Source organism: Phoca vitulina, unplaced genomic scaffold, assembly GCF_004348235.1.
Source record: "Phoca vitulina isolate PV1807 unplaced genomic scaffold, GSC_HSeal_1.0 scaffold92, whole genome shotgun sequence".
Classification (NCBI taxonomy): domain Eukaryota; kingdom Metazoa; phylum Chordata; class Mammalia; order Carnivora; family Phocidae; genus Phoca; species Phoca vitulina.
In genome coordinates, this window is record NW_022589795.1 from 1,011,407 (window position 1) to 1,023,487 (window position 12,081).

General features: G+C 41.1%; 1 protein-coding gene across 4 annotated transcripts in view; it reads left to right on the forward strand.

Moving 5' to 3' along the window:
- ATP6V0A1 (ATPase H+ transporting V0 subunit a1) overlaps positions 1-12,081 on the forward strand; it is a 60,968-nt gene that overhangs the window by 12,906 nt on the left and 35,981 nt on the right. For all 4 annotated transcript variants that reach the window (XM_032396405.1, XM_032396407.1, XM_032396406.1 and 1 more), the window contains exons 3-5: positions 4,554-4,632; positions 6,765-6,862; positions 7,409-7,537. In XM_032396405.1, coding sequence (XP_032252296.1) covers positions 4,554-4,632; positions 6,765-6,862; positions 7,409-7,537 — 306 coding nt within the window. The remainder of the gene's footprint in view (positions 1-4,553; positions 4,633-6,764; positions 6,863-7,408; positions 7,538-12,081) is intronic.

A 12,081-nucleotide genomic window follows, 5' to 3' on the forward strand; every position in this document is an offset into this window, starting at 1 on the left:
ACAGGGCTCCATCCCAGGCCCCTGGGATCATGACCCAAGCCGAAGGCAGGCACTTAAAACCAACTGAGCCACCCAGGTGCCTCTATTTTGTCTTTTTAAATAACCAGCTTTTAGAAAATAATAAAATAAAAAATGTAACAAAACCAAAAACAGCTTTTGGTTTGGTGGATCTTCTCTCGGACTTTCATTCATTTCTGCTGTTTGTTGTTTTCTGCCTTCTGTTACCTTGTTCTCACTTCTTGAACACTTAGCACATTCATTTTTAGTCTTTTCTATTACATGCATTTAAGGCTATAAATTTCCTTTTTTTTTTTTTTTTTAAGATTTGTTTATTTTAGAGAGGGCAGGGAGGAGGGGCAGAGAGAGAGTTTCAAACAGACTCCGTGCCGAGCACGGAGCCCAGCGCAGGACTTAATCTCACGACCCTGAGATCACAACCTGAGCTGAAACCAAGAGTCGAATGCTTAACCGACTACGCCACCCAGGCACCCCTGAATTTCCTTTTAAATAGTACTTTAGCTGCGTCCCACAAAGTTTGGTCTTTACATTTAAAAAAAAATTTTAAGTAGGCTCCATGCCAAATGTGGGGCTTGAACTCACAACCTCAAGATCAAGAGTCACATGCTCCACCAACTGAGGCAGCCAGGCGCCCCAATCTTTACATTTTCATTATCATTCCATTCCAGATATTTTAAGAATTTCTTTTTTTTTAAATAATTCTCTTTCTTTATAATTTTAAAGATTTTATTTATTTATTTTAGAGAGAGAGCGTGAGCAGGGGGAGGAGCAGAGTAGGGGGGAGAGGGAGAAAGAATCTGAAGCAGACTCCACATTGACCGCACCTGTGGGGCTCGATCTCACAACCTCAAGATCATGAACTGAGCTGAAACCAAGAGTAGGACACCTAACAACTGAGCCACCCAGACACCCTTAAGAATTTTATTATGATTTCTTCTTTGAGTCATGAATTATTTAGGACTATTTTAGAATTTCCAAATATATTGTTTAGGTTGTTTTTTTTTTTTTTAATTAATCTAGAGAGAGAGTGCATGCACAGAGCCAGGGGGGTAGGGCCAGAGGGAGAGGGAGAAAGAGCCTTTTTAAAAAAAGATTTTATTTATTTATTTTAGTGACAGAGTGAGAGAGTATGCTAAAAGGATTTTATTTAATTTAGAGAGAGAGTGAGAGAGTATGTGCGGGGCGAGGGGCAGAGGGAGAAGGAGAATCCCAAGCAGACTCCACGCTGAGCTGGAGCCCAATGCGGGGTTTGATCGCACGACCCCGAGATTACAACCTGAGCTGAAATCAAGAGTCGTACACTGCACCAACTGAGCCATCCGGGTGCCCTGGGACAGAGAGAGTCTTAAGCAGTGCAGAGCCCTGTGTGGGGCTTGTTGAGATCATGACCTGAGCTGAAACGAAGAGTTGGCTGCTCAACCAACTGTGCAACCCAGGCCACCCTAGGTTGTATTTTTGATATTGATTTCTTTTTTTTTTTTTTTTAAGATTTATTTATTTATTTGAGAGAGAGAAAGTGAGAGAACACGTGTGCGCTAGTGGGGGAAGGGGCAGAGGGAGAGAATCTTCAAGCAGACTCCCCGCTGAGCAAGGAGACAGATGGGGCTCAATCTCACAACCTTGAGATCATGAGCTGAGCTGAAACCAAGATTTGGATGCTTAACCGACTGAGCCACCCAGGTGCCCCTTGATACTGATTTCTAACTTAATTGCATTATCATAGAACATTATCTGTATAGTAAAGATCTTTACTGAGATTTGCTATATGGCCTATTTTGTTGTCAGTTTTCATAATTCTTAGAGAACTGTTGGATTCTGGGATAAAAAAATTGTGTGTGTGTATGTATATATATTTTAGATTAAGCTTATTAATTAGGTTGTTCACATTTTCTCTGTCCTTACTAATGTTTGGTAGACTCGATGTATCAGTAATTTAAAATTGTATTTAAAATTTTCCACTACATAGACAGATTTGTCAGTGTCTCCTTGTGGTTCTGTTAATTTCTGTTGGAAATATTTTGAGGATGCCTTGCCCAAATATTTTGGGATGTCTTACCTGACACGGGCTGCAGTTGAACTTTGCCTACAGATAGTGAAACCAGTAAAGTAGTCTTGTGGCTACTTTCGCTTCAGTTTCATGTTCATTGAAGTGGAAATTTCTGAATGGAAGGCCAAGATACTGCCTGCTTGGTGAAAAAAACATTTTACTAGAGACATCCAAGTTTAAGATTGTTGCATCTTCCTCGAAATTGTTTGTAGTGATTCTCATAATCTCTAATAATGCTTTTTGTCTTAGATTCTCTCTAATATTAATACAATGATACCAATAATGTCCTTACTAGTTTCTCCATTATCAATCTGTCCCTCTTACAATTTGTTCTTCATACACAGTATTATTCAAAAAAGTAAATCTTTAGGGGTGCCTGGATGGCTCAGTCATTAAGCGTCTGCCTTCGGCTCAGGTTATGATCCCGGGGTCCTGGGATCGAGCCCCGCATCGGGCTCCCTGCTCTGCAGGAAGCCTGCTTCTCCCTCTCCCACTCCCCCTGCTTGTGTTCCCTCTCTCGCTGTGTCTCTGTCAAATAAATAAATAAAATCTTAAAAAAAAAAAAGTAAATCTTTAAGAAGTGTTTTTAGAAAATCAGATTATTTGATTCCATTCTGCTTAGGGAACAATTTTTCCCCTTCTCTGAATATATGATTTATTTATGTCTCTGAGTCACTTGTCATCGTCTTTCTGCTTCATTCTGCCTATTTCTGCTTGGTGAACTCTGCCTTATCCCCCAGAGTCCCAGCTCAGATGTTTCCTTTGTACATTTTTTCAACTTAGTTACTCATTTTTTTCTCATACTTATTCTTGCATATGTTCATTTCTTTATTTCGTTCTTTCATTCATTTTTTTTCCCTTTTATTTTCTTTCCTTCCTTTCCCCCCCGCCATGTTTTTTATGGATGTAAAATTTATATTCACTGAAATGCATAGACCTTAAGAGTACAATTGGATGATTTGGTAAATTTAATATCTTTGCAAACACCACCCCAGTAAAGATATAGAATATTTCCATCAGCCCGGAAGGGTATCTTGTGCCTACTTCTGGTCATTCTCCACTGTTTTTTTTTTTTTAAAGATTTTATTTATTTATTTGACAGAGACACAGTGAGAGAGGGAACACAAGCAGGGGGAGTGGGAGAAGGAGAAGCAGGCCTCCCACCGAGCAGGGAGCCCGATGTGGGGCTCGATCCCAGGACCCTGGGATCATGACCTGAGCCGAAGGCAGACGCTTAACGACTGAGCCACCCAAACACCCCTAAATTTTTTTTGTAATACTTTTAAGCTCCTTTTTAAATTTAATTTTATTTATTTGTTTTGGAGAGAGAGTGTGTGCACACATGCAAGGGGGGGCAAAGGGAAAGGGGTGAGAGAATCTTTTTTTTTACTCTTTTTTTTAAGATTTTATTTATTTTTAGAGAGAGAGACAGCGAGAGAGGGAACACAAGCAGGGGGAGTGGGAGATGGAGAAGCAGGCTTCCCGCTGAGCAGGGAGCCCGATGCGGGGCTCGATCCCAAGACCCTGGGATCATGACCTGAGCTGAAGGCAGATGCTTAACGACTGAGTCACCCAGGCGCCCCACTCTTTTTATTTTTTTATTTAAAGGTTTTGTTTATTTGAGAGAGAGAGAGAAGCACAAGTGGTGGGGGGTACAGAGGGAGGGGGAGAAGCAGACTCCCCACTGAGCAGGGAGCTTGACGCGGGGTTCGATCCCAGGACCCTGAGATCATGACCTGAGCCGAAGGCAGCTGCTTAACCAAGCCACCAGGCGGCCCGGGGTGAGAGAATCTTAAGCAGATTCCACACTAAGTGCAGAGCCCAACCTGATCACGACCTGAGCCGAAACCAAGAGTCAGACACTTAACTGACTGAGCCACCCAGGTGCCCCTTATCTGTATTACTTTTCTGGAATTTATCACATGGTATCTTATTGGTTGTGTTCATCCTTTTTCTTTATTAGATTGCAGGCTTCTTAGTAAGTAGGAACTTGTTTTATTTTTGTTTGTATTGCCCAGAATATCTGTCACATTGCTTTGAAAATTACTTGTGATGTGTGAATGAATAAACCAGCCTGTCCCCTAGGAAGTGAAGACCTGGGACAGAAGAATAAGAGAAGTTTGCTTTCTGTGTCTTCTGATGGGGAGGAAGAGAAGGAAAACCTGGCAGAGCTTCTGTTACATTCGTTGCTCAAATTTTTGGTCAGGGGAGCTCACTGACTTCAGCCTGGGAAGACCATTTTGTATCATACTATTTTATCTAATTTGCCTCCATTCCAGTAATATGGTGCTACAGTGAGGGAGGGGTTTTTACCTTCAGTTGGTGTGATTGGCCCCGAAGCAGGTTATGTAGATCAGTAGGCCATTTTTGTTAGTGTTGCATCGTACACTGACACAAAATACTAGATTTTCACTTTGCAGGGTGTTGCTTGTGAAACAGAAAGTAGATGCAGTATTTAAATATGTAGCATTGTCTTCTTATTTTGCAGTTAAATCCAGATGTGAATGTTTTCCAGCGGAAATTTGTGAATGAAGTTAGAAGATGTGAAGAAATGGATCGAAAGCTTCGTATGTGCATTTTGGTTCCGTGTCATGTTCCTATAATGAGTCATTTGTCTTAAATTAAGAGACACTAGTCCTCTTAACAAAAGAAGAAAATATTGCAGGAGAAAAAGAAAGGAAGAATAGTCTTACAATCCTGATATTAAGATGAATTTCTTGTGTACAAGTAGATTTTGTGGTATTGGGGCTAGGTGGTGCTTAATGGAAACCTCGTTTGAGATGACAAGGCTGCAAACTGAACATATTGTGGGAAATATGGGAAATTTTTTTGGGGGGAAAGGTTTTATAGCAGTATTGCATTATAGAATTCTGAGAGGACGCAGACCACCATCTTATTTTATTAAATAATTTTTAATTTAATTTAATTAATTTATTTATTTTAAAGATTTCATTTATTCATTTAAGAGAGAGAGAGAGACAGAGGGAGCACGAGCAGGAGGGAAAGGCAGAGGGAGAGGGAGAAGCAGACTCCTGCTGAGCTGGGAGCCCAACCTGGGGCTCGATCCCAGGACCTGGAGGTCATGACCTGAGCCAAAGGCAGACGCTTAACCATCTGAGCCACCCAGATACCCCAATAATTATTTATTTTAAAGATTTTATTTTATTTATTTTTAAAAAATATTTATTTATTTGACAGAGAGAGACACAGCGAGAGAGGGAACACAAGCAGGGGGAGTGGGAGAGGAAGAAGCAGGTTTCGCGCAGAGCAGGAAGCCTGATGTGGGACTCGATCCCAGGACTCTGGGATCATGCCTGAGCCGAAGGCAGACGCTTCTAAGCCACCCAGGCGCCCCTGAAGATTTTATTTTTAAGCAATTTCTTTTTTTTTTTGAAGATTTTATTTATTTATTTGACAGAGACACAGCGAGAGAGGGAACACAGGCAGAGGGAGTGGGAGAGGGAGAACAGGCTTCCCGCCAAACAGGGAGCCCGATGTGGGACTCGATCCCAGGACTCTGGGACCACGACCCGAGCCAAAGGCAGACGCCTAATGACTGAGCCACCCAGGTGCCCATTTTTAAGCAATTTCTGTATCCAACATGGGGCTCGAACCCACAACTCTGAAATCAAGAGTTGCACGCTCCGCCAACTGAGCCATCCAGGTGCCCCACTATCTATTTTAGATGTCAACACAGCCACCTTTTAATTTGACCTTTTTATGAGAGAGGAAACTAACACATTTGTTAGGGTCCTATTGAGAGTTGGGGTGTTCATATACTTTATTTCAGTCATTCCTCACAATATTCCTTTAGGTGGGTGTTACCTCATTTAATAAATGAGGAAGCTGGGGCACCTGGCTGGCACAATTGGTAGAGCATCTGACTTCTGATCTCAGGGTCATGAGTTCGAGCCCCACGTTGGGTATAGAGATTATTTAAAAATAAAGAGAGAGAGAGGAAGGAAGGAAGGAAGAAAGGGAGGGAGGAAGGAAGGGGGGAAGGGAGGGAGGAACCAAAGATCAGAAAGGTTAAGTGACTTGCCCAAGAACATAAGCAGTTATGCTGGAATCACTATTTGAATCCCGGTTGTTCTCTCTGGCTTCCAAACCAATGATCTTGCTACTATACTGTGTCAGCTTTCAGTTAGCTGATGGGTGAATTTGGTCTCTGCCCTCAAAAAGTCACTAGTTGTCACTTTTCTCTTCTGGTATTTTGGGGCCTTACACTGTGTCATGCTTTTTGTTTTTTGTTTTGTTAAAACTGATTTGATTGTTTTCAAATTTTATGAAACCCTTTTGATCTGGAGTTGTTTCACTAGTATGCTAAATGTCAAATATTCTATGGAATTGCGCTCTTCTGGAGCTTGGCAAACAGTGTCTACAAACAGAACCATCATACTCTGGAGTAGTAGTCGCACAGGGTGGAGAACTGAAGCAGATGAGCTTTTAAGATCAGAAGAGGGAAAGAAGATGGTTGTGGGATGACAATCCTCTTTGGGGTAGCTGTGATTTAGAGAGTGTGCAGTGGAAGAAGAGGAACGTGGAGGAAAAAGGATTTACATGTTGTGCTTGTTTTACATGAAAGTATCTTTATAGAACAAAGCTCTTTTTAGCCAGGTTTTTGCTCTTATTTTTTGCCTTAAATATTGGCAGTTCCAGGCCTATGCTATACATGAATGTTTTGATTCTGTCATTTTAGGATTTGTGGAGAAAGAGATAAGAAAAGCTAATATCCCTATTATGGACACTGGTGAAAACCCAGAGGTGCCCTTCCCCCGGGACATGATTGACTTAGAGGTAAACAGTTCTTCTAAGGAAGCCAGATACATTTCTTTCTACTTAAATGCAGAAATTATTTTCCTGTGTGGATGGAGAGTAGAGGAATTCTTGCTGCTGTTGTCCGCATTGTCTCTTGCTTGTGAGTTTCTTGTGGAGACTTACTATAGAGCACTATCTTGAACGGTATCACATGCCACCAAATAAATGCTTATTGCCTTATTGAAACCTTATTGGATTAATGTCAACTTATCTAGCAATTTATTAATCTCATAGACTAAATGAATAAGCAGTAGACTTTTCAATATTTATTTTATCCATCCAAAGTCCCCTGAGAAATTCAACCAAGTGTGTAATAGAACCGATAGGTAAAGACAGATGATGCTAAGCAAAAAATTTTCATGAAGAAAATTGCCCTGGTGAAATCACATATTTGCTGGGTAGATATAAAATATGTTTGAACCATAAGGTTGCAAGAATTCTGTGGGATAGATGAATTCATCTGTCTTTCAGAACAAGCATATTGAGGTTAGTTTAAGTTAATAGTTTGATTTTTTTTTCCTGTAGGCCAATTTTGAGAAGATTGAAAATGAACTGAAGGAAATCAACACAAACCAGGAAGCTCTGAAGAGAAATTTCCTGGAACTGACTGAACTAAAATTTATACTTCGCAAAACTCAGCAGTTTTTCGATGAGGTCAGACTATTGTTTCTTTTAGTATTTGAGCAGCTGATATCTATCACACCTGCACAAGTGGGCCATGTTGTTATTCCAGAAATTATTTTAATTTGCTAGTTGAAAGCAATACCATTTTTGCACCATTTTAGTTGAAGAAATGTCAGATTATGTTCCATTTTTCATGCAGTACACAGCCAGTCATGGTTTTGTATATTTTTGCAATTTTCTGCAATTTTTCATCACAAGATGGGGAAAGGAACCCTAAAGTAGTTGTATATACATAGTTGAAATTTTTACATTATATTTTAAGGTAAGTAAAGGCTTAAGGTAAGGTAAAAGTTAAAGCAACAAGAAACATTTGGTCCTACATGAAATTGTAATGAAGTTTTAACCTCTGAACTTTTTATCATCAAGTTTTTATTTTTATTTTATTCTCTATGTTTGCTTATCAATCATGAGCACATTTGTAACTATCCACATAGCACATGTCACATTTTAATTTTTCAAGAGTTTTTCTTTATGTTGTATGGAAATACTGGTAGGATGCCTGTTTTGAAATTCCTGGATTTCCATGGAAACTCACTGCACTACTTTATAGGGAAAAATGTAAATCAGTTCCTGGGTTAAAAATGTAGGTTGCACATGACAGTTTGCTGAGGTGAGCCTATGGAAAGACATGGGAGCAAGACTTTCAGAAGACTTCCTTCTAATTACACCTGGAGAGGAGACTTAGCTTTTAGCCTGGACTTGCTTTATTGGTGGCCTAAGATATCGGTAACTTTTTTTTTTACAGTAAGGTGTCTTTGCCACCAGATTAGCAATATCAGACACTTCAGCTATTGGTCCAGTCACTGTTCAATGTGCCTTCCATAACATTCTTTGTTTCCTTTGCTCAACAACAATAAAAAATTTGGCAAAGCTTTTTAAAAATAGAAGGCCAGTTTTAGTTAGTACATGATGTATTCTCTCTCTCTCTCTCTTTCTTTAAAGATTTTATTTCTTTGAGAGAGAGAGCATGAGCAGTGGGGAGAGGGAGAAGCAGGCTCCCTGCTCAGCAGGGAGCCTGACGTGGGGCTCTATCCCAAGACCCTGGGATCATGACCTGAGCTGAAGGCAAACGTTTAACCCACTGAGGCACCCAGGTGTCCCACGTGGTGTATTCTCAGTTCTACTTTTGATATCTGTCTTTTAAGGAAAGACCAACTCTCTAGCCCTCTAGACTGGAGCAAGGGCTCTGTAACCAGCAGCATGAGCCTCACCCGGGAACTTGTCAGAATGCACATTACTAGTCCTCACTCTAGACTCAGGGAATCAGAAACTCTGAGGGTGGGGCCCAGCAATCTGTTTTCACAGGGTGACGCTGAGGTATGCTAGTTTGTAAACCACTGGGCTTCAGAAAGCTGAAGATGTGATACATTCCTCAGTAACTAAGGACTGACTCAGAGAAGCCATGCTAATTAAAAAAAATCTGTTGGGGCAAGGGAACGGGAAAGAGCGCATATGAATTTAATTGCATGATCATCCCAAGAATCAGAATCTGGCTATGTATCAAGAGAGGTTTGGTGTGAATATTCAGCTAGCTCGCTGAGTGGAGAATTTTGAGACTGACAGAAACTTCTTTCACCAGTCCCCGATATCTCATCCCATTGGAGGGTGTGGGACAGTGTGATTAACTCTTTCCATGTGTTTCAGGTCTTTTGCAACAGGCATGGCCACTTTTGCCGTGTAGCTTTCATGAACAATAATCTGGAATTCCGGTTGCTCACTGCCTAAACTGTTACTGTATTTATATTCATTAATTCACTGAGCACTTAATGAGCACCTACTCTTCGTGAGGCACAAGATGAGTAAGACATGGTCCCTGTGCTCAAGGAATGCATCGCTTAGTCATATCAGGAAACATGCCAGAACACAGTGCCCCCATATGCTCACAGATACGTGCTTTTCTAAATGTGTCTAAGCTGCTGCCCGCAGATCCCATTTCAGCTGGCTTCAGAATCAAAGCTCAGGTACTTTGAGCATCATTTGGGGCTTAATTCTTTTGCCCTCCCCCCCTTCTTCCCCTTTTGATATAGTCTTAGTTTATTGCTGGATGTTGCTGAAATGTATGCAGATGTCTTTCATAACCTCCTGAGTTTAAGGGATGGAATAGGCTTCCTTGTCTAGTTCATTCTGAGAGAAAATCTGAATAAAGACCGACAAATGGACCCCCTTATGGGCAATAGTTACTTGAATTGTTAATGTTACTAAAAACAAGATACTAAAAACAAAATAAGAAAAATCACTTGGAAAGATGATCACAGTTTTAAAATCCTAAGTTCTGGATTTAGGAATTTTCTTTTCTTTCTTTTCTTAATAAATCTAAACATGAAACACCCATGCTGAGAAGGCAGGCTGGAAGTCTTCATTACCTTCATGCTCCATCTACAGTGGGTTGCTTTCCCCCTCACTCACACAAAACTTTTTTTTTTTTTTTTTGGTAATAATCTCAAAGTACTTTTGAGCATGAGGCCTTGGCGCCAATGTGAGAGATTCTTCGGCTGCTTTTGTCATCAGTCTCTCTTGTTCCTAGCACCCTTACGATAGTGCGGGGAGTCTTCTGGCAAGAGCTACTCTGCCTTTCTTCTCCCAAGTGCAGAATCAGTGCCTTGTGGAGGCCTGCCACTAGCTCAGAGGCTCAGCCAGGTCCCTTTCAATGGCCCTTGCCCTGCTGTTGCCAGACAGCTGCCTTGACAGGAAATGAGACCTCACAGAGTAAGTGCATCTGTGCACGTGAGTGCACACTTCAAATAATGCAAAAGATAAACTTGGGACCCTCAAATCTCGGAAACGTAATTTTTTTCACGAGATTGTCTTCCATGCCTGAAACTACAGTGTTTGCAAATGGCCTAAAACACGACCAGTTCAAACCCTTCTTTTTTTATAAAATTTGGTGAACATGATCAATAATTTATAATAATGAGTTAGCCAAAAATGGCTCAATCAGAAAATGATTCTTTCCATCTTTAGGCATAGCGGTCATGATTGGCAAGATGTCTGGAAGGGGAAGAGTAAACATAAATCGAACATTCTTATGATTTAAGATGATTGCAAATTCGACATAGCCATTTCTTACCCAGAGCATTTAAAATGACTTGTTAATGATTATCCTTTTCTCAGTCTTCTTGCTTATGAAGAACTGTAAGAGCTGGAGAGAGTTCTCTGCATCTTTTACCATAAGCACCCTAACATATGAGAGCGTAAAGAAGACTGGAAAAGTAATGGTTAATGGCATGCAGGTCCCTGCCTTCCTTTCCTTCTGAGTCTTCCATCCATCTGCTTTACTTTACTTTTCTTTCCCATCTGCCATCTCCCTTGGGGCTTGGGTGAACACCTTAAGTGATGAAATGTGATTTCTCTCTCAATATAGATGGAAGTAAAAGTGTTTGCTCTTGGTAATTAATGCAGCTTGAACTGGATGTGCTGTTGACAGGGCGCTGCTGAGATTCTGCCGCTTCCTCTTTCAGGGCATGGTTTTAGTGTTCTGACTAGGGGAAAGGTGAACCAAAGAGCATAGCAAGTAATTCAGACGCACGTTGGTAGTGTTGTTTTTGTTATTAGGGAACCCAGAATAGGATTCAGATACCCCACGGTGCGGTTTTAGAGATTGTCGTAAAGGCCCTCAGTAAGCAGTTCTGGTCCTCCTAGTTCCCCATGAGGCACAGTTATTTTATTTAAAAATGTTTGACTTCCCTCTCTAAGATTTAGGATTCTTAAGTATGAAGTAGTGAAATTATTAATTAGAATATTATTGCAAGTTTCCATTTAATTTTAATTCTGCTGAAGTTTTTTTTACGCCCAGAGTCCCAGGTGAGTAGTAGCCTACAGAGTAGTCTTGTCGCTCAGTGCTTTTTGCTGCTCCAGCAGTTGTCCCCTATAGAGCACATATGTTTGCGCTGTGCCTGATCTTTTGGGTTTACTGAAAGCAGGTCTTGTGAACCATACAGGGAAGTAGGCAGAAGTCTTGTGGGTAGCAGTCAGTTTCACTGGTTTTTGCCAAGGGACATCCCAAGAACAAGTTGAAGTGAGGTAGTCATCTAGATCCTTTTTTTTTTTTTTAAAGATTTTTATTTATTTTTTGACAGAGAGAAAGAGATCGCGAGAGAGGGAACACAAGCAGGGGGAGTGGGAGAGGGAGAAGCAGGCTTCCCTGCTGAGCAAGGAGCCCGATGTGGGGCTCGATCCCAGGGCCCTGGGATCATGACCCAAGCCGAAGGCAGATGCTAAATGGCTGAGCCACCCAGGCACCCCAGTCATCTAGATCCTTAAAATGAGTTGCCTGTGGCTTGCAATCAGCTGATTTGATATTAAGTAGAAACCAAAAAAAGCCCCCTAAACTTCCATTCGATAGCAAGTGGAAATCTGTTGCCCCCATTATCTCATCTTAAACTTTTTCACATCTCATGACAGTATTTGTCTGCCCTCTGACGTACTCAGTGCCTGCCCTTCCTTCCTTCCTTCCTTCCTTCTTCCCTTCCTTCCTTCCTTCCTTCCTTCTTCCCTTCCTTCCTTCCTTCCTTCCT